Source organism: Ciconia boyciana, chromosome 4 (genome assembly GCF_034638445.1).
Source record: "Ciconia boyciana chromosome 4, ASM3463844v1, whole genome shotgun sequence".
Lineage (NCBI taxonomy): Eukaryota > Metazoa > Chordata > Aves > Ciconiiformes > Ciconiidae > Ciconia > Ciconia boyciana.
This window is the reverse complement of record NC_132937.1, coordinates 53542390-53565395: the sequence shown is the minus strand read 5'-3', so window position 1 is coordinate 53565395 and position 23006 is coordinate 53542390. Positions and strand designations below refer to the sequence as shown.

Genomic DNA, 23006 nt, shown 5'->3' with positions numbered 1-23006 from the left:
TGCTTATTCACACCATGAAGTTCCAACATTGCACATCTTAAATCTATAACCACAAACCCAGTCACTCTCAAGGGCAACAGTGGAAACTAAGCCAGAAAATGGACACCCCAACCAACTGCTGACTTCTGACAGTGATAACAGCCACAGTGTGCTGGCCTACCATGACTACTTGCATGACGTTGCATTAAAGAGTCATAATCTTCCTCACATGTTCTTCTGTTAAGTCTTCAGTGTAGTGCTAATAAAATTCCTAAAACACAGCATGCAAAGTCAACACCTGGTCCTACTCTTCCCTCTTGCTGGCTCTCTGCTACCTGCTCCTTCACATGCCCTCAAAAGCCCTAAGATTCAAGCAGGTTTTGCCTCTGGCTCAGCTGTCCACAGGGTTGTTACTTATACTCCTGATCTGGTCTTCATTCTTTAACAAAAAGCTCATGTGATATGCATGGCTTCTCCCCCAGCTGCTTAATTTACCTTCCCAAATTTAATTTTATTGCAAGAAAATGAATATAGCATTTAAAGGAAAAACAATTCTCAGTAATAATATTTTACAAAGGTTTGAAAGAAATACCAGGAGGAAATCAGGGCGAAAAAAGTCTACTGCAGTGAATCTGTTTAAGTTCTTGTAGATGAAGAAGTTTCCCTGGACACAAGTGTAGTTAATCTGCAAACACAAATGAGGAAAATATGGAACTAGAATAGTCTGTTTTATTGCAGCTTCATTAAATTTTCAAACCTCTCTTGCTCCAATGTGCTGTGCAAGAAGAGAGAGAAAAAGTCCTTCACAGAATGCAAGTGAACAAGATATAACAGCACCATGTCTGCATGTCTCTAGAGAACCTTCCAAATCTGCTTAGGAAGACTGTCTGCTTTTTATAAAAGTTGCTAGAAATCCCATATGGCTGATTTTAATGTATGATTTGGGAAGTGGTCTTGTTCTCAAGATGAGAGGAGTAAATCAGCAATTATCCTACCAGAGCCAAAATTACAGCAACAGATATGACAGTAAAGCCAGCCCTTGGACATCACTAAATTTTCTCCTATAGTTTGGCAAATATTTTCAAATTTAAGTCCATCCACATTCCAATTTGTTTTTATCTCAGGAACTTATTTTATTATTAAAATGGATTCTGCAGTGGTACCCGTAGGCCCCAGTCAGAAACTCAACCCAAGCATGCTCAGCTGCTTTCTTGGCCAGTACCTCTGGGACGTGCATCAAGAAACACAACAGCCAAAATCCCAGCTCCTGGAGCTGAGGCTTTCTAGACTTTAAGTGCCACAAACACGCATATGTCCAGAGATTACCAGTGATATGGGGAAGGAGGATATATAATTTAGTCACTTATGCTAAGCACTGAGCAGAAAAAAACACAGTATTCTGGTTTTTATTTAACTGTAAAGATGGGTGGGAGTAAGATACCCTAAAGGAAGACGAGCAAGGATGAAAGAGTTGTCCTTCAACTCTTCATCTGGTCCCACTCTTTTCCTTTAGAAAAAGAGATACTAAAACTAAAGATATACTGAAACTCTTATCTTAGAGTCTGCACCAATGCTTTCTCACATTAAAGTAAGAGTCTTCCCCCTACATCAGGGTTATGGAGAAGCAAGACAAACTGGGGCAATCTTGCCTTTAATCATGAAAAGCTATACATCTGTATAGCTAGTAAATCTGTTACTGCATTTTGCCTGTGCAGCCTAGCCAGGTACTTTCAGTCACTGACAGCACCTCAGGCCCCAGCACAGACGTCAGGGCATTGCAGAGAGCCCCAGAAATACACTAACACAGAGCTCAGCTTCTGCCCAGGAGAGTTTTGAACTTGACTGAACTGTTTGAATAAGTCAACAATTTGAAGCAGGCACTTTGCTGATCAAAACCTAGCAGAACCTTTGGCAGTCAGCGCTGGGGAAACTTTCTATGTGCAAAACATAAAGACTCTGCCAGCCTGCTCAGGACATCAAACTCTCCCTAGGAGAAGGAACAAGCACCTGAGTCATGGAGTGCTTATTTTCCAGTGACCATCCAGCAGTTTTTGTTAAGACTATCCCCAAATCAGAGCAGCAGAGGAGTATTTCCTTTTCCTTATTCTTTCTCCCCATGAGACAGGAAATCTGCAACAGATGGGTTCGTCATCTTAGAAACAATGTTGGCTTTTCCCCTCCTTAGTCACATTTGATTCCACGTATACTGACGGACATCATTAAATCCACGGTGACCTCTTTAACCCACTGGTGTTATTTAGGCTGTATGTGTTTTGGGAACACTGATCGTCTTTTCTCCTGCGCTGGAACAATACACAGTACCACAGTGTCCAGATCAGGAACTGAGGATCCTGGATACCATAGGCTAATGAAGCAGGAAATAGCAAGTGCTGGCTTCATTCAATAATGCCTGACATTTCTTCTGCCTCTTGTCAGAGTTATCCATACATACCAGAGCACAGAATTTGCCTCGGCTCAGTTTTCAACATTCCTGTTGAGGACCTCCCCACTCTTTCATCCTCGTTCATCTTCCTTTAGGGTATCTTACTCCCACCCATCTTTATAGTTAAATAAAAAACAGAATACTCTCCAGAGAACACCAAAAGCTCTACAGTCTATTTCAAGCGTTACAGGTTTTTTGGCCATCAAAATGCAGCCATTCTGAAATGTGCTAATCCAGACCTTTGAGGAGGGATGTGACATCTGTGAAACTCACAGGTCCCAAATCACCCTGATTTAAATTATTTTGAATTACAACATTGCAAAACAAAGAAAAGAAGTTATGTATCTTTTGATATCAGGTATTTGTGGCTCTTACTTTCGTAAGAGAATCCCATTCCTACCATGCAAAGCTTAACTTTTGCTGCCATGTGCCCTTTTTGTAGCAGTTTACATAGCTGAAACAAACCAAACAAAACTGACAGAGGAAAAAATATTTTTCTGCATAAAAAAGTTAAAGATCTACATTGTTTATCTAAGCTTGCCTCTGCTTTCAGCAATTAAGTCTTCCTCTCCTCCAGAAATTCACATTTTACCTGCGTATACTTAAGACAGGCCAGATGTATGGCATATTATGCCTACTGCCTGCAACAGTCATATCCACTTCTGACAGTGGTGGATTTGCCTCGTATATGGCAAGATGTTTTTCAGCACTTTTGTGGAGAAGGAAGGAGATTTCCCCACCAGCCTCAGAGCAATATGGTTGTATTTTAAAAACCAAATTTAGACCATAAATAATAGAGGTACCATAAGATCCAGCCATCCTTCCTGAGAGACAAACTTCCATTCAGTAATCCTCGTGGAAGGCTCCTTGGATTATGGAGTCTAATCAGTAAACCATGTACGCATGTAGTTATTGTGCATGTCAAGGCACATTTCCACATTCAAACATTTTGGTTCCTAAAAATATTTGCATATTGTTGAACCTTCCTCGTGCCTCAGCTCTGTTTTAAAAGTTCTTATTTTCTTTCATAACAGTAGAAAGTAAAATCAAATTCCATCCGTTCCTGGCCAATGCAAGAAATGGGATGAAGCAACCAACAGAAAACTCAATTAGAACCTGCTCCTAAGTACTGAAACCTCCTTTCTCTTCAACTGGAGCAAGACCCAGGTTTAACTAACTCTGTTTCAATGCCAAAGATAGCATTCCTAGAGAAACAGAAATTCAGCTGGTGAATTAGTTGAGAAAAATACACTAACTGGTCATCTCTAATGCCTTGGCCAGTTGTATGCAAACACTCTCATTCCAATGGAAGGATGGGGCTTAGTCTGCTGTCCTCAGATCCCTTTCCAGACAAAATCAATTAAGTTGAAAAGCTGTTCTTCTACTGGCAGAAAGAAATCCATTCACTGTAGAGTTATAGTTGTAAAATTGCAGCACTTCAAACTCAGTCCTTAGATTATGATGCCATAACTTTCCAAGATGGACAAGCTCTAAGTGACTCATCTGGAAAGACAAAGACTTCTTGACATTTATATCTTATGATTATTAACTGGTTTGCTGCATCTAGATTGATTTTGCATGAAAAGGAATTTTTGGCACATACCTTGAAGGCTGAAAATTGCACAGACCGGAAAAGAACTCAGCAAAAATATTGAATTGGCTAGTGCTGCTTAAAAGAGCAAGTCCTGTTAGTCTACTGAAAGTCATAAAAGATGAAATCAAGAATAATTTGCAGGAGAATTTTCTTTCTAGGGAAAAAAAAAGGCAAAACAAACCTTCACCTCTTTTGGAACATGTTCTGTTATCACCCTATTTTATTGTGATGGCACTCTTCCCCACAGAAGCAGAACAGAAGTGATGTCCAGTGCACAAGGATACTTTAAAATGGAAAATAAATTGTGTCCTCAGTGTTACTGCACAACACTAACCGAACTTCTTAACACAAAGGTGAAAAACAATCCCTATTTCAAATTGTTTAGATAAATTGTTTTCACATTTAAAGACCTTTTGCAGCCAGTAGGAACTGGAATTTAGGCAATCAAAAAAATAACAATTGATAGATAAATAAATAACACAAATTATTAAAAAATGAAACTGAAATCCACAAAAAGATGAAGAAGGCAGAGAAGGAGGTAAACATTTCAACAGTGTGAAGTGCTTTTTTGCAGTCAGAGTAGGGGAAAAAAGGGGGGGAAGCCAACATTTTTCTCTATATTAGAACTTCTGCTTACAAAGGATTCAGTATAGTATCCCTGTTTGACAAAGCGATAACAAACCCAAGGAACATACGACCAAAACACAGCCCAATGGAAATCACATCAATATGATACGTGCTGTTTTGCTGACAACGAACCCAGCTAGTGGCACCTATTTTGAAATAGATGTGGATTCACTTCACCAGCCCTTCCCTGGTGACAGGCCCGTTAGCCGAACCAATGGTTGAATTTCTCGTTCTTTCAGGAGGCCCTCTGGCATCACACCAAGTCACCTTTACAGACTGCCACTAGAAAGGTTACACTGCTGCTGCCTCAGCAGCACCTTCGCTGGGATCAAATAACAGCCCTTCTTTGGTGGAAAAATGGTGATGGGGAAAGAAGGTGAGAGCAAACTGCTGCCCTCGGTGTGACCCACGCGATGCTGCAACAACTACTTTGACCCAATTTCCTACATAATAGGAATATTTTTTTTAAGTGCTATTTAGTTATATCAGTATGGCCTCCATCATGGGCACAAGAGCATCATCAGTATTACATCAATTACAACTATATATCCATGAATCATTCTGTCCAGGTCTGCCACAGTGGTTTCCATCCATAGACAAATTGAAAATATGCTGAACTTCAAACAGCCACTTCTTATTTTTTATTTTCTCCCATACAGGTCTATAAAGCCTCCCTAAAGGGAAAGCTTGTGAAAAATGTTAGCACAGCAAATATGAACTTCCATCTTCTTTCTCCGCTTCAGGAGAAAAAAAAAAAGTTATTTTAATTCCTATCACTTCTATGACGGGTTGGATGGATTCCTGTGACATGTGCTATAACCTCAGGTTTAAAAAAAGCTACTATTTTGTCTCCAAGATTAAGTGCAGGATTAGATAAGCACTGAAGGCTAGGTAATTCTGCTGTCGCAAAGATGACCACAATAACGCCATGCTGTAGCTCAGTTTTCTTTCGTCTGCACCTCTTCATATATTTAAGAGAGGATCAGCACCACCATTGTCCATCAGGGACCACAAAGTGAGAAGAAAATGAGGACCAGATTCACAGAAGTTGCCAGAAATTAGCACAAAGCGAGACTTTTTAGTTCCAGGAGAAAATGTTGTTGGATGTTTCAGCTGCCCCTAAGAGTACCACAGACTTTCACTGAGAAGAGGGCCATGGGCCTGCTTCATCCGGGCACTTCCCACCAAATGCTCTCCATTCACGATTTCTCTTCAGATGTACTCATAGAGTGGCAACAGCCCCTTGTGGCCTGCAAAGTAGATTTTCAATGCCTTCCCTCCTGTTGAGCTTTCAAGTCAAAGACTTCACTGGCACACTACTAGGTCATGACAGTCAGTGTTCAAGCTCCTCGACCCTCCATCCTCCACAACAAATGTGTAAGACCACCCCAGCACCTCCCTTACATTTGCACTTGACAGCTACATAAAACTACAGAATCTTCCGCAGAGTAACCTCTGCAAAATCTGCTTCCATTAAAACTGTTTACGCTGCTTCAGCACTTTTATGAAGCATGCTATTAATCAGTATGCTAGTCACGAGGGCACATTTAAATCTTAAAGACACTGTTTTGCATGAATGACCACAGCCAGTTCTTCCTTGCTGCGTAATACTTCCAGTGAAGATGAAAGTCAAGATATAAAACAAAAATCTGATGCAGGCTGTGTTTTGAGCATAGCATCCACAGATCACTGGGAAAAAAATTGCAAATGGGTGTCAGTCAGTGCTCCAGCTTTATATATACATACATACATAAAAATGGAAACTGCATATATCAGGTGGAAAGATACTGCAGTGACAGATGCTTGAGAAATCCTCCCCAAAACAGAAGCCATTATCTTTTTTGTACACAGAGCAGCAGTTCTTTCAATTAGATTTAGAAACAGGGTTAGAAACTGGAGCAGACTGTTTAAGCCATCAACAACTCAGAAGGGTTACACAGTATCCAACTACAGGGCAATTTAGATTAAGGTCAATTTTTCACCCTTTCAATTATGTAATATCAATAAAAGGACACATGGGAATGATGCCAAATGTGAATACTGTATCTGGCAATCAAGCTAGAGTGCACAAAGAGAAGGAATTTCCCTACCTGCTGTGGAAATAATCCCCTCCACAGCTAAGTAAATATTTTTTCTAAAAATAGTCTTTATTCCCAGATGAAAAATTTGCTCCCCTTCCTTGACCCCAAACTGTATCACCCCCCCACTGAGAGAAACCAAGACTGCCAGTGTTACACGGATCCGGAAGAGAGGTTTCTAACAGCCAGTTTGGGCACTATCCTCAGAGCCACACCACCTTACAAATGGCTCTCTTTTCTCTTTCCTCCACCTGCTCACAAGCTTCCACACCACAGGAGGAGGGAGCTCTTTAAGTCCAACATAAGCAACACACAGTGCAGCAGCCACACTAGGAAAAATATAGCACTGTCCAACTTCCCAGACCAGCTCACATACATACCTTTACATACATGGGAACTGACCATAATTTGGTGGGTAAGGCTGAGAGGAAACACGGAAGGAGATAAGCAGACCCAGTGTGAGTACAGCTTCAATCACAGTCAGCTGGAAAAGACAGGTGAGGTGCTTTCACTGGAAAAGCCTCGGTGGCAAGCACGCCCAGGTCCCACTCAACATTGCGGGACAGTCAGGAACATAATATGAATATGGGGCTTGACGGGGATTTAGGAAAATACTGATATCAACATGTCACTGTCCACATTCTCTATCAGTATGAAAGGAATGGTAACAACTGGACAGTTGCAGTTTGAGAGTTTAGCAAGTGTAGAAAACATTGTATATAAAGGAGGATTTCTTCACCCATTCCAGTGAAAAATATTTTACATGCTTCTGACCAGGGAATTAAAAAAACATTCATCTAGATGAACCACAATATAAAAATAATTTGACAAAGAGATAAATTTCCATCACACTCATATTCCCACTGATTTCAATGGAACTGCTCACAAGTTTATGGTGGTGCACACACTCAGAAGGTTTGCTGGATCCATGCTAATAAGCAGACACTCTTTCAGGACACTTTCAAAACAGATCACCGATGTTTTCAAACTCTGCCTCAACCCTAATGTGCTCTTTTTTGCACATGAACCTATGTACACAGATTGGAATCAATGCAGAATCCCTATGAAGCCCACAGGATTTTGTGCTATGTGGCTAATAGCATAGCAAGACAGGAGTCTCATTTGCTTCTTACTAAACACTAGGGTCAATCTCTTACTGTGCCCTTCACAGGCTGCCTTGTTAAAAAGGGAAGCAGGGTACTTTCCACCTAAAAGTCAGGGCATGGAACAAGCTACTGACAACTATGAGTGGAGTGGAAGTCCTTTCTTCAGCTGTTTCTTTCAGTAATAAACCTGTTTGTCTATAAAACTGTATAAAGTGGTGACTTCTGCTTGGTGTTAAGATAAATTAAACCATGTTGTATCATAAAAGCAGAATACAGTGGTAGAAAATAAATCATATTACAGGCCTTTTGGTTCAAATCACCACATTCGGACTGCTATTTAAATGTCAGTCACATTTATTCAGTGGTTCCCAGGGGAACCTCGGATGTGGCCATTCCCAGCATTTTTGTTCATTTCTTTCCCTATGAAATTATTACTTTCTGAAAGCTTAGTTTTGACTGTGCCTCACAAGAGCCATATTATGCAATGAATGCAGTCATGTGGAAACAAAGCTCATGCTATTTTAAAACAACTCTGTTCAAATGCCCCAGACTGTCAAATCTCTATCACCCAAAATGATTCTGGTGGTTTTAAAACTGTACACAGAACTGCAGGAAGCAATAGTCTCCTGGTCACACTGACATAGCACTAATGGCAGAGGAGTTTGCATGCCTAAATAAAAAGGGACCATTTGGTGGCACAGCACTTAGTTGCCCGTTTCTGGAAAAACACTCTTTGGAGCAATCTTCTTATCTCCAGGATGTCTCACAGATTTGCAGCAGCACAGTGAACATTCAAATGGGGTTACTTCTCCTTCTTAGGTGCTCCGTGGGTAACAGCAGTAAATGAATAATCTAACCTGTTCCATACTTGTCAATCTAACATCTTGTAATTCTGCATGAAATGTCACGACTTCCAGACTCACCCTCCTTTTACAAACTGAGGAATATTTCTTCCAGACTTTATGATGCTGCACAGAGGTAAAACCGTCAAAAGTTGTTCTAAAAGGCAAAAGCGTGAAAAGTCCATTCATTCTAGAAGGAGCAAAGTTTCCTCCTGCTTTTCAATGACTCACTGCTGTTGCAGTTGGTGCACAGAATTTGACAGGCATTGAGTTCTTCAGCATGGCTTCTAGTAAAAAACAGAATGGCAGTATTTCGTGCAGGTTACTTTGACATTTTACAAGTCAAAAAACGATGAATTAAACCAAAATGCTTACGTAGTATAAAACAACCCAGACATGGAAGTCACATAATTTTAAGTTGTGCTATGGAAAGCAGACTTCTTCTGGAGGAAAGAAAAACTTTTTTGTAACATTTAAATGGTGCCACAAATCTTCATACTTCTAACTGGAACTGTATTTTGTATTAATAATATTGTACACTTATAACCATAAACTCTCTGTGTATAAGGGGTACTAATGTTACAAGAAGAATAATAGCATTAAAGACAGAAAGAAGTCTCTCTAAACCAGAGACTTCAAGACTTCACAATGCTAAACTGGGTTAAACGACACAGCAACCTGAAATTGTTCCTGGTATGATTTAGGGTTCTATTATGACAGCACATCATACACAAGTTCTTATGTGAATAAGAACCAAAGGAATCATTCAGTATTTTTAAAACTTCCAATTTGTTTGGTCCTATCTGGGAAGCTTCATTCATACCGGCAATGTCAATCCATATTTCACCTGGGGATTAATCCCTAGTCAAAAGGATTACTCCCTAGAGCAAGGTCAGCACAACTAAGTCCTGGATTTCTCACTCATACTGAAAACAAGCCAATGAACAGATCAGTCTTGCAACCTACTTGTGAGTCATTCTCATACATGAATTTGTCTTCATGGCCTGCATACAATCTGTGAAAGTCAAGGCTGGGCCCCAAAATCCCTGGGTCATCTGATGTGAGGCTGCTAAATCTGGCATCAGAAACCTGGTATTTTGGTTCCAGCCAGCTAGAACTCTTCCTTCCTTCTAAATGACAGATGACAATCAGCTTGAGAGTGTCATCTGAAGGACAGAACAGCATGCAGAGACCTTTCACACCATGCTCCCTCCAAAAAAGATGTTTACCTCTGCTCTTGCAGAGGCATGCTCATTAGCTTACAATAATGGAGAACTGAGACTTCTGTCGTTGAAAAGTGAACTTCAGCTTGCCTGCTTCTTAAATGTGCATGACACAGGCACTGTAATTCTTATTTTTGGTACCAGAACTCAGTACAGCAATGATGATTCCTGGGCTTCTGATAGCACTGTAGGTAGCAGGGGGGGAAATAACAAAGTAGCAGCAGCAGAGGGGTGCTGCAGGATGGGCTCAGGCACCCTTAACTGCTCCTTACCGCATCTGTCATGAGTATGCCAGGTATCTTGTGAAGCTTATTTTACCAGTGATGCAGCACAATGTGGTATGAAAGGTAAGACACAATGTCATTTGATGCCCGCATGGGCCCATGCAGAACTTGACATATCCCCTTGCATTCAGAGTCATAACAGGTATTGGTGTAATTTGCAAGGCATTGAGGATCAGAATTTGGATGAATTCTTGTATTAGGGATCATTCTTTCGGGAACATTTCCCCACAGTGCAACCAGAGATGAGGTGAAAGAGATGAGATGGACAAGAAAGGGAAAAACGCAGGTGTTAAAAAGCATAACAGCTGCTGTATCTTGCATGCCTGTACCTACAGACTGCTTGCAGTGACCAAGACGGCTACCTGAAGATGCCTGCAACGACGATTAGTAGGAAATAACCAGAGAATTTGCATTTAGTTGCAAACAAACAAACAAAAAAGGCATATTACACTGGTCTTGGTCTCAAATCTCTAAATCCAAAGAAATTCCCCTGACTTCTACGAAACCATTTTAGATTTATCCCCAAAGCACGCTGAGTCAGAATCTGATTCAGAAATTGTACCCTTACGGACTGTAGCACACAGATTTTGTATTATGAAACAACTCGAAGACTGGTGAAACATCCACCCCGACCTTCCTGCAATTCCGCGCCTAAAGGAACAGGACCGATCCTCATTACTGAGATTTCAGCCATACTCTGGAGCCAGAGAACAAAAAAAAGCCCATGTTTATTGCTGATTTACGAAGTCAGGCCAGGCAAACGCCGATGGAGCGCGGCACGCAGCCCTCGGCAAGGAAGGTCCGAGGCCCACGGCGGGTATCTGCCCCAGCGGCCACCCCCGCTGCCTCGAAGCCCCCTCCGTGCCCGCGCTGGCCCCGCGGGGGCTGCCCGGGACCCGCTCCCGCATCCCGAGAGCCCCTGCCCGCCTGCCGCAGCGCGGCCGGAGCCGGGGGGCCGGGGCGCCGGGGGCAGATGCGGCCCGACGGCAACCCCTTGGCCCTACGCACGCGTGCACCGTGCAGCCCACGCACTCACGCAAAGCCGCGGCCACCCGTGCAGACCCGCCGGCACCCGTGGACGTTCACGCACCATACACGCTCCTGCGCGTTCATGCAAACCTGTGAACCACTCGCGCACCACACGCGCCCGTGCACACTGACGCACCCGCGCGCACAACGTCCGTGCAAACCCGCTCACCTCGCACACGAGTGAGAACCCGCGCACGCTCGTGCACAACACACACCCGCGGACACGCGTGCACACCCACGCACGCGGGCGCAGGACGCACAGCCGGACACAGCCCCGCACCAGGCGCCCGCCCGCACCACGCCGCCCGGCCCCCCGCCGAGCACCCCCGCGTGCGCCCCGCGCGCAGCCCTCGCCGCGCGGGGCCGGGGGCGGTACCTGCGTCGCTTTGTGGAACTGCTTCTTGAGCCCGGCCACCGACATGGCGAGGGCGGCGCGCTGCAGCCGAGCGGAGCCCGGGGGAGCCGAGGGGCGATGCGGTGCTCCCGCCGCCGCGCACCCGGGGCACGCCGCCCGCTCGCGCTGCCCGCACCCGCGCGCCCGGCGGAGGCTGCCAGACGGCGGCGGCGGTGCGGGGGCGCCGTGACGTCAGGGCGGGACGCGCCGCCTTCCGCCGGGCGCGCGGGGCCGCCCCTCGCCGCCGCCCCCGCCCCCCCCGCTGGCGGCCGCCCCCGCGGTCGCCCGCCGCGGGCCGGCGACCGGCTTCGGCGGTCGCCGGGGAGCCGCAGCGCCGCCGCCGCACGGCCGCCGGCCCGAGGGACCCCGCCGTGCGCCCCCGCCTGCCCGCTGTTCGCGGGCGGCGCCCCCACACGCGCGTCCTGACGGTGGGACCCAGCGGTGGGACCCCGGCCCCGGCGCCCCTCCAGCAGCAGGGAGCGCGCTCGTCCTGTGCGGGCCCCCCGGGGCGGCCATCCCCGCTCCCCCGCGCCAGTCTGGGCCACAGGCGTGGGCTTCCTCGGCCCCCCCGCCCCTGCGCGGACCTCGGCCTCGCCTCGGCGGCGTCCCCGGCGGGGGGGGGTGCGCCCGTCCCCACGGGACATCATCCGCGGAGAGGAGCCTGAAGGGAAGGAACGGGCGGAGCGGCAATGAGAAAAAGAGGGGAAAGCGGTAGCGGGGGGAAGACCGACGCGGTCCAGGTACCTGGAGAAACATCGGTAGCCGTACTGGCTTCTCCGGGCCTGATGTGCCTCGGACCACCGATGGAAGTCGAACCCTGGCTAACTGGGATCCCTCAACAAGTGCTTTTTTTCTCCCATCCCAAAGCCAGCGACGCGTAGAAAAGCAAACCTAAAGCCTGCCCGTTCTAACCTGCTGGCGTGGCTGTTGGCTTGAAGGTAAAAGTAATGTACTTTAGCAGTTCAGTGTTATAAACACTAGCAGAGCAGTAATTGTTAACAGTTATCAGGCTCTGCCAGCAAAAGCCTAAACAACGTGAACAACGTCATCCAAACATAATGATCCTTCTCTGCAGGCTGGACCAGTCACTGCATATCCGTGCTGCAAATTTGCACAGCCGGGATGCACGCTCGCACAAAGCTCTTACCAGCTGATTGAAAGCAGCCATGCTATGTTGGCTTTGTAATTCCGCCACAACAAACACTCAACACAAGCTGGTTAGATGGGATGACAGCATTTTCAGAAGTACTTAAAGCTGTTTCTAAACTCCGTGTGGACTCACTGTGGTGCACCACGCAGGCTTGGTGCACCTAGCCGAGCTGCGCTGCCACACTCTTCAGGCCCAAATATCATCTCAGCTCTATGGGGTATGGGAGGAGCAACTATACCACGTACCTGGGCATCCAAGACGCAGAGCAATGTCTCCAGATCACTGAGTTTTACTGACTTAATGCAGTTCTTGGAAGCGACTTGCAATGAAGGAAAGTATCATCTTGGACGCGAGTCATGTCAGTGCTCTTGGAAGTATTACCAAAGTTGTTCATCGTGAAGAATGGCAAACCAAGAATATCCCTCTGCTCACTGTAGAGTGGGAGATTATTATAGCCTAGTCCTGGGCACAGCAGGAGGCACCGCTTTCTGGCCTAGTCCCAAGTCCACACAGAAACACTTCCATCCACTTTGGTATTAATATTATTTTAAAGGATGAAAAATGAGACCATATGGAGATTCCAGGCAAGGAGTGGGAGTTTCTTGTGCTAGCCATTGTGCTTTTGACAGAAAACTCCCATTCTACCTAGTACTTGGGAAAGGGTTCTGTAGTCTGCAAACACAGGGAGAGGTAGAAAGTAGACCTATGAAAATTATGAATGGCATATCTTTAGTTATTTATTTAAAATGAAGAATATATTTCTGTGTTACTAAATAACTGGAATTAAATGGTTACGTTTCAGGATCTGGCATTTGCCAGCTATTTCAAAAGAGTACATTCCTGTCTGCTACAAATTTTATGTGAAAATTATATGAATAAAAGAATAAATAGGAGACAATGTGGGCATAGAAAAGTCCACCAAATTCGGTTTCTGGGTGATAAGCTGGAGATACAAGGCCTCATTTTCAAGGGTGTTATGCTCCTGCAGCTCCCACTGCATGTTGATTGGAATTACTAGTATGCTGCCTGGCTATAAATCAGCCCAAATAGTAGCCGAATGCCCTGACTCACCTTATATTATTGGCTGTGCATACTTGTATACATGTATTCTCACAGCTGGATCTAACACTTTTACTTGTGCTCACATGTCTTTTTCTTTTTTTTGTAGAACATCTATATTCCTGGGAGCAGAAAGTATTATCTTTATTAAAACACAGTTTATGTCTGTCAGTGTCAATGGACTTAAAATGACTTTGAGTAAATTAAATGGTGACACTTGTTGGCCAAAGAGAGCTTAATTTAGTATCTGCTCTTCAGTATATCATGTTATTTGTGACTTCTTCTCCTGGAGCAATCTACATGAATAATGCTTTGAAAACAGCTTCAGTGAGATGACTTTTGTTTTTAATAAACTGCAGTGAACAATAACAAATTATGTTTGCCTATAATGTATCATATCTCATTTAAAAATGTTTATATTATATTTGAGATCTACGTGTGTGTATATGTGTATCTATATATATTCCAGCTACAAATCCCATTTTAACATGAATAAATGTAATAGGCTAAGCACTTATTTTTATTCCATATGGCAAAATAAAATTCTAACAATAAAAAAATAAATTAAGAAAATGTCATTATTGCATATCCAAGCAATAACCAAATGCAGTAAATACTTTTGTAGGTGCAACCCTAATCCTGTCTTTTGTGCACAGTTATGACTTTAGTCAGTGTTAATCACTATTGTTCTTACAAAACACATAGTTGATTCTGCAAATTTAGAACTGCGTGATACTTCTAGGAATATTTGTTTGCATTATCTGATGATTTTAAGAGCAAAATTCCGTGCTAACTTAAACCTGTCATGCAAGTACAATGGGGAGTAATACACAGGAAATACCCCTTCTGTCACAGAAAGAATTGCATTTTTGATTACCGAAGAGCTGTGGTGTGACCTTGTAAATACTGATAGTGTGGCAAAGATCATACAAGAAATGCTTTTATTAACCTACATGATAATATCATTCCAAAGAATTTAGAAGAACAAGATTCTTCCCTATTCTGCCAGTTGCCCAGTCATGAACCCTTCGGTTTTTAAAGAAGGCAAAGAAGAAAACAGGCAAAAAAACCCCAAAAAAAACCAAAAACCAACCAAAAAATTTTGTACTTGATCTTTGAAGGAGCAGCTAATTTGGGGTAGTTCATATGTTAAGCTACTGATTCAAGATGCCTGATTTTCAGAACCTCCGACAAGTAAGCATTGTCAGAGTTATTGGGACAGAACATTTCTGGAAACCGTGCCTTGGCTTTCTCTAGCGGAACGCACAAAATTTCACAATCTTTTTGAAAATATAAGTAATCTAAACTGTGTTACTCAGCAAAATACGGTGTAAAAATCTTTTATGGCTATCTAAATAGTAAATAAATTCCTTATAAATGTCACTGTAGCAATTTGCAGCTCACTACAGTGTTAAGCCTAATGGCAGAACAAGTTGTCCATTAATTTTTTGCAACATTTGCTCCTTTTTAGAGGTTTTTTTTTCTTAAAACTCGGTTAGCTAATATTTCGATGGCACAAAGTGATGTAAGGCATAATAAAATCCCTTGATAAGTTGCCTACCAAAATAAAATAAAATGCTAAAAATACAATAAAAACATTATGAAAAAGTATTTGAGCCAGAGAATTAAAAAACCTAATTCCAGGAGAATATGGTGTGGCTGCATATTTCAGGTCCTTCCAGAATGTGCAGTGGAAGTAAATCGCTCGGTTCAGCACTTAGGTAATAAATGCACAGTGAAAAACCAAAGGTCAATATAATCAAACAAAAAAGAAACCATCAAGCATTATGAATACAAGTTTTTCAAAATAAGTAACACAGAAATACCAAAATGTACTTACAGTGTTCACTCACATTTCACTGGGGAAGAATTTGGATATTTATAAAGTTACTTGTGGTGCTCTGTCAATGATTTTCTGTGAAATCTTTGTTGATATTATCTTCCCAATGCTTGTACAAGACAGAAAAATATAAACCAACCTTACAAAAGGGATTCAAGGCTCTGGGGAAGGTTTAGTCAATCACCCACAATTGCTCAGGTACTGTGTAGCTCAGTCAAAAATTCAGCCAGAAACTAAAACTTATGTATCAGAGTCCTCATTTGAAATCTAATCTGAGCTACTCTACTACAGGTCAGCTAGCAAAGATGGGCAAATTCAAGGAGTGTAAATCAGTAGGCACTGAATAATTGTATGAACATAAAACCAATGCTTAATTTAAAAAAGGGTGAAACATTATGGTGATGTAAGTGTAAGACATAAAGGAAACAAACAAACAAAATCTATTATTGCATTATCTCTTAAAAAATGAATTCCTCCATTGATTAGGAAATATCTTGGCAGTTTCTGAAAGTAAGAAGGTACACAAGACTTAGGCAATAAGTTCCGAGCAAGGGAAGATGGAAACATAACAAGGAAAGAAGCAGGACAGAAAAATGTCAATAACCCCCATCCTCTTGTTTGAATTACAGGAGCCATTTCATTTCACTTCACAAAACCCAATGAAATAAAGCAGGATTAACAGCATTGTTCCTATCACTTAAGTGTTACTGTTCTTGTAAACACAGTAGTAAACAAATCAAATAGCTGAATTTCCATGTTTGTTTCAAGCATAACATAAATTATCTAAGTTCAGTCCCGATAGATTTACCCTTCCAAATCCATCTCCAGTCTCATGGATTTACAGCTTCAGTTTTCTTTCTTGATAGATGATTGACAGATGAGGTTTCCTGTAAAGTCCAAGAGTTCTTCTTTACAAAAGTACACAAAGCTTAATTGGACACTGTACCAATACTCTGATAGCATACTTCCTCAACATGTGTTTATTAAAGCACTGCAGGTTTTTTTGTCACCATGCTCAACAGAAAACAAGGTCTGTGTTCTTTCCATAGCACCTTCCATAGCACAAAACGCTGCAAGCGTTTTTTTCTTGTCTTAGCTGATGAGAGCCCTTTCTGACAGCACATTTTTGATAAGATTATTGCTGAGCACTGTCCTAGCTGTTCCCAAAGATACTTATGTAGTTCCCTTCCATGTTGAATGATGTCTGTTCTAATCCTGCTGTTCTGCATGTATGTCTTGCCTTGTCCATTTTAATTCCATATTTGAAAAATGCAGGACAATGCAATTATGAATCTTGTCATTGTGGTTTATGACCAGCAGTAAGCTAATAAGTTTGTGTGAATTGCTCCACAGGTTATGAAGACATAGCATGAATTGGTTCTTTTCAAGCTTCAAGTCTCCTTTAATTTCAGCTTTGCCAGTAGTTAAATAAGTAGCTAGATCCCTCATTTCACTGGATGCTGGCTAGTCTGGATAACAAATAGATCTTTAAGATACACAACTAAAATTAGTTTTCAGCCACCTTCATTTTTTGACAAGCAGTTTTTAATCTATGTTTTGCAGCAGCAGCCATTTAATTGTAACAACTAAGGAATATCAGAAAAATGCCTGCCGACGAGACACAGGCCTTTGGCCAACAGCTCTAGCATCAGTTTTTAGCTAGGGCAGTTAGCGGCACAGAATAACCTAGCTCAATTTCAGAGCTGCCGGAGCATCTTACACAGCTGCTCTGCTTATATACTTGTTGCACTGTCTAGACATTGGTGTCTTAGTAGTCCAGAAATCCTGAGAGTGGATTTTTGGATACCTTCAGGTTGTTTCTTGTGCAGACGAGAGGCATGCACATGCATGCATTTGTTTTTGTGCATGCAGTAGAATAAGAAATCTGCCTTAGGTGTGCAGCGAGCTTAGATTTTTGGATCAAAAATCTAATCAGCAGAAGAAGCAGGCTTGATTACTCATATTCTGTCACTTGCCTATTTGCAACAGACTATTAGCTACTAAGCTGCACAGATGTTAGCACAGCCACATCCCCATCTTCTGGGAGGCAGAGTACAGCAAAAAGGTAAGCATCATTTGTTCTTGGCGAAATTAACGAGTGCTGCTTGTGTTGGTGAGCAGTCCTTCACAGTAACTGTATCAGCAAGGCTGCCATAAATAAAGCACTGCAACAAGCATGGTCTTATTTCAGATAACTTAATCTGATGTATGCATAGTGATATATTTACTCTGTTTGGTTCATTATGGCTAACATTACATATAGATAAAAAAAAGATCTGTTCAGAGAGAGATTGTGCAGAGTGAGAACTCATCACAATTGCTTGGATGGACTAATATATACATGTATGTTGCAAGATTCTTACTCAGTTTTTCATTTTCTGTGCCTTAATTCCAGTTGTACTTAAGTGACCATTTTATATTTGCTTTTATTTTTAGTCCATTGGAGGTGTTTTTAAGTATTTTAACCTTTAGAAACTTTTAGCCTATTATCTTTGTCTCACTGTGATGCATGTGCAGCTAATATAGACTAATGTAGACCTTCTAAAGAAGCTTCTGGCTCTTGAGACTACAAGCCCTGGGAATCAGTGACTGGCCAGTTTTTCCAGACTTCCTGCTCACCTTTCAAATTTATTTTCTTTTGTTGAAATATAGGTTGGTTAATAGAGAAAACATTCCAGATAGGGGGGGTGGGAGAGAATTACAGAAATACTAGATGGAACTGGGGAACCTCCAATGTACTCTTTTTAGGGACATTATTAAGGTGAAAATATTTTCAGAGATTCAAATTACCAGTGCAGTCAGCATGAAACAACCAAAGTTTCATAGCGAATTATATTAGAATATGAGCTTTAAAGAACAAACAGCTCTTCCAGCTCTGCAGCAATAGCTGAAGCAGTGTATTCTAGTTCAGTGATGTGCCATTAGCTCTCAACCTCTGTCAGAACAAAATGCACAATTTCTTGCCCACATATCTGTGTTTCACAGTATTACCGCAAATCTGTGTGAGGTTTTGGGCATAGACTGGTCCTTCTGTACTGTTGAACATCCAATAATAACTGTAATCAGACAGCATTAAAATCATATTGTGTCCAATTGTTCGTATTGCTGTCCACAGGTTCAGAGGCTATCCCATCTGTGCCTATTTGATGTACTGAGAAGACTTATCTGCCACCCTTGACACAGATGTTCATGTAATGAAGTTCAGGTAATGAAGTCCTTTAAGTAATTAGGAGTCCATTAAGTAAGGAAGTCCTTAAGTTCAAGCAATGAAGTCTTTCCATTAAGTCCAGCAGTCCTTAATGGAAGAATGATGTTAAGACATTAATGCAAGCATATGGCTCCACAAGCTTGAAAATTAACATTAGTTTGGTCTAATTGCAGAAAGAGTGTTTCTGAGACTTTTGTCTGTACCAAATAGGCCAGATAAGGGACAACAGAAGCAATGCAAGAACGATTGGTGTACTCAAAGGCTTCAGCTGAAATAAGATGATCCTGGAACATCTTGATTTTGACCTGCTGCTTTGGATATTTAGTAGTGTGAATGAAACAACCCGATCCCTCTCCCTCCTTTTTGAGCTGTTTTTTTTTCTTTTTTTTTTTCCCACCCCCACTAGTTAGGTAAGGATTACCAGCTCCAGTAAAAACCTTGCAGTAATTATCACCTAGGAATGCTATGTACTGTACCATGTAACAGATCCCAACTAAGTACTGAGCCAGGGACATCAATCACAAACACATGTGCCTTGAGTTCTCTAGCCTTGATCTTCAAGCTGGCAAGAAAGAAGCCTTTGCTATGCAGCATACATCATGCTCCCATTAGGTGGAATGTTCCTATACTTACTTGGTTTGGTGCTGTAAAAGCACCTGTGTTAATATGAGCCTAGGATGCCGCAGGTTCTCAGTCCTGTCTTACCCTCCCCTTGGTGAGCAAACTCGCAAGATCACTGGGTAAGAGAAGCTGAAACAGGGAGAGCATCCGAACTAGAGCTTGGCATCACCCACACAGCTTTCACTTTATAGATTCCTTTGTGTTAATTAAGTAACCAGAACACCTCTCTCAGCTACGAAGATTATTAGTATTCCATCTTTTCCCTGCACAAGAGGGGCTTTCAGAATTCCACTGTAGGGTTTTTTTGTCCCATTTGTATGATCGGACTCGAGTTATAACAGAGTTTGTACAGAAAGTGAAGAATTGACCGCCAATGCGTCTCCAGTGGTTACAGTGAAGTCAGTCCATGAATAACATTGGCTTATATAATTGATTAGGAATCACAGTTTGGACTAACCTCAAGGCTTAAACTAGGGAGAAAAAGAAAAAGGAATAAATTTTGATGCTTCTACAAAAACAAAACAGATAACAAACAAGTTCCCCACCTCCACTGACTACAAAAAACAAGAAACAGTTCTGGGCTTATGCTGTGGAAACAAAGATTACTTCTCTCTTCCCTACAGCCTCTGCTCCATTGCTACAGAGCTTCTCAGGCATTGTCCCCAAAAATGTGACAGGGTAACTCACAAAAATGTTGTGGGATTACCAAGCTGTATTTTCTCATAACCTTTTCTACACCTGCATGAGGGAATCAAGGCAACCTGAGCAGGCAGGGTGAAACAGGCAGAGTTCCTGTATGCCTCTTCTGAGCTTGCACTGCATTGTAGAGGAGACAGAGCCTCGTAAATGCAGGCAGCAGACTCCTGCCAGAGCACACTGTTTTTTTAGAAAGGCTCCAGTATTTAGACTTCCTTAACTCCAGAAGTGCGATAATGTAGATAGCAGTGAAAGTGTTCAGTACTCTGTAAAAATAAATGTAAATGCCCCACGAAAAATGGGAGCAGAAAGTCAATGAGAAAAGAGTGACTTCTCAATTTTGCAAACTTTTCAACCCATTCTTTGCTAAGCAGCCTAAAGAGGTCATGACTGTGGCCTAGCCTATGTTTTACAATAGAACCTCATCTCTCGCATTCTGTGATACATGGTCTCTTTGAAGCACTGGCTAGCTCTTTTCATTCCTTCCTGTCTGGATTACAGCCAAAAATTACGGGTTTGTGTTTCCTGTCCCACCTCCAGCATATACACCCACAACAAACATCTTTATTCCAGAGTACAACAGTGATGCTTTTGAGGAGAATACAGAAATTAGCTTAGTTCTCATGAATCAGCTTGTGACAGAATTTTAATATCCAGCTATAGCAGGGATTCACAACCACTTCCATCTGTAATTTCAGAACTATGCATTTTTTTCCAGATGCTATAAGCACATTTCTCTATTCTTGTATAGTCATCCATGTAATATTTATTCGAACCACAACTCCTTGCACAAAAGAAACAATTCGGGCAAAAAAAGTGTCTTATACCATTCAATGGTGGATTATACAGTCCAAAGACACAGTATTTAGCAACCTCATAAACATTTTCCCAGTTTTCCCAATGGGCTAGCCTTCCTCTACTTTGTGTTCAAGCATGACGTCACAAGGCTAAACCCACACTGTGTTGTAAATACAACTCTGATTTGCATGAAGGAGCTGCAGTATTGGAGGCTATGGAAATCCATAAGGTAGAAAGAAATGGACATCCTCAATTCATGTAAGTATATGGCATTGAAAACAAGAAAAAAATAAAAGAAATTGTAAACATTCAGGAATAGTACTCTTCTCACCTGGCTTTAGATATATACAGCAGAGACATAGAAGGGAAGGGAAGGGAAGGGAAGGGAAGGGAAGGGAAGGGAAGGGAAGGGAAGGGAAGGGAAGGGAAGGGAAGGGAAGGGAAGGGAAGGGAAGAGAAGAGAAGAGAAGAGAAGAGAGAAGAAGAGAAGAGAAGAGAAGAGAAGAGAAGAGAAGAGAAGAGAAGAGAAGAGAAGAGAAGAGAAGAGAAGAGAAGAGAAGAGAAGAGAAGAGAAGAGAAAGGAGGAGGTAGGAAGAAGAAGAGAAGAGAAGAGAAGAGAAGAGAAGAGAAGAGAAGAGAAGAGAAGAGAAGAGAAGAGAAGAGAAGAGAAGAGAAGAGAAGAGAAGAGAAGAGGAGTGTGGGTGGAGGGGGCCAAGTACATTTGTTAATTGTATTAAAAGTACAAAAGATATGCAGAAGACAGATTTTCACAATGGTACGGGGGTATGGGTTTAAACAGAGATGTTTCCACTTACTGCTAATTGGAGGTTGTATGATTAAACTGGTCACTGACACTCACATATCAGACAATGTTAGGCTCTCAAGACAGAGAATTCAGACACAGTTTCACAACTTACCTGATAAGCTGACAGGATGCAATTCCTTCCCTAGAGACACTCTGCAAACTACTATGAAGAGATTATTTACTTCATTACAAAAATAACCCTAAAACCTCATAATGATGGAGAAGGAAAGGAGAGATTGAAGAGCTAATTAGAGAAATAGTTAGAGACAGAAGCATTTTAATTTGTGTTGCCTATTTTATAATATTTGGGGAATCCTTGTAATTTGAAAGTTCCTCCTCTTTTTTCATTAATTTTTTTTTTTTTAGTTTGCAGCTATTTCAGATACTCTTCAGTCTAATTTACCATTTGAAGACTGCAGCTACTTGTTGAAAAACTCACTTGTTTGTTTGGTTTGTTTAACTTATAAGTGATCTATATTTCCTGTCCAATAGCAAGTTTAAAGAGGCAAGTCTTGAACTGAAGGCTGCTTACATCATATCTGGAAGAAAAGTTCTTGAGATAAGAAATCAGTAACTTAAAAATGTATGATACCTTTGGAAACAAAAATCTCTTTCTAATCATGCCCTTTCCGCATGGTTTGAAAGAAACATCATTTGTGGGTTTGTACTCAGTGCAACATATCTCTGTGCTCTTTGCCAGTGATGCCACATTCACTACTGATCAGTAAATTTGTCTGTTACATATAGCACCAATTTACACTGAGGTTATTCTACACTGCCAAAACAATACCTCAAAATCAATAAGAACTATGCTGTTATAAATATTGCACATTTTAAAATAATATTTTTGCTGGAAAGTGTTTCGCTTTCTAAAGGAAATATTAGGTGAGAATGAGGAAGAAAGATTGCAGGCTGATGATGCTTTGGGAGAGCAGGTGAATTAATAAAAGGAAAAAGAGATCTGGTTAACATGTTAGGAAATGGATGATGTCCCCTTTCCCAGTTAAACAACGGTTTGCTGGAATCACAGTGAGACTTCCATAAGAGATAAATGCTGTGTATGTAAACAGCAAAAGTGAGATGTGTTTAATTGAATACCCATGATATTTTGTTGAAATGCACACAGAACATATTTTTTAGGTAGGTTGTTAGAACAAAGGATATGGTTGAGAAAATCAGGCAGGTTTTTGGTACATTTAGAAGCCTCAATGACTTTGTGCAGAAGACTTC

General features: G+C 42.0%; 1 protein-coding gene across 1 annotated transcript in view; it reads right to left on the bottom strand.

Moving 5' to 3' along the window:
• The window catches only part of SH3GL2 (SH3 domain containing GRB2 like 2, endophilin A1), a 99927-nt gene extending 88150 nt beyond the window's left edge, over window positions 1-11777 (bottom strand). Inside the window, exon 1 of the mRNA XM_072860395.1 lies at window positions 11582-11777. Within this exon, the coding sequence (XP_072716496.1) occupies window positions 11582-11626 (45 nt within the window). The 5' untranslated portion in view covers window positions 11627-11777. The remainder of the gene's footprint in view (window positions 1-11581) is intronic.
• Between the last annotated feature and the right edge of the window lie 11229 nt (window positions 11778-23006).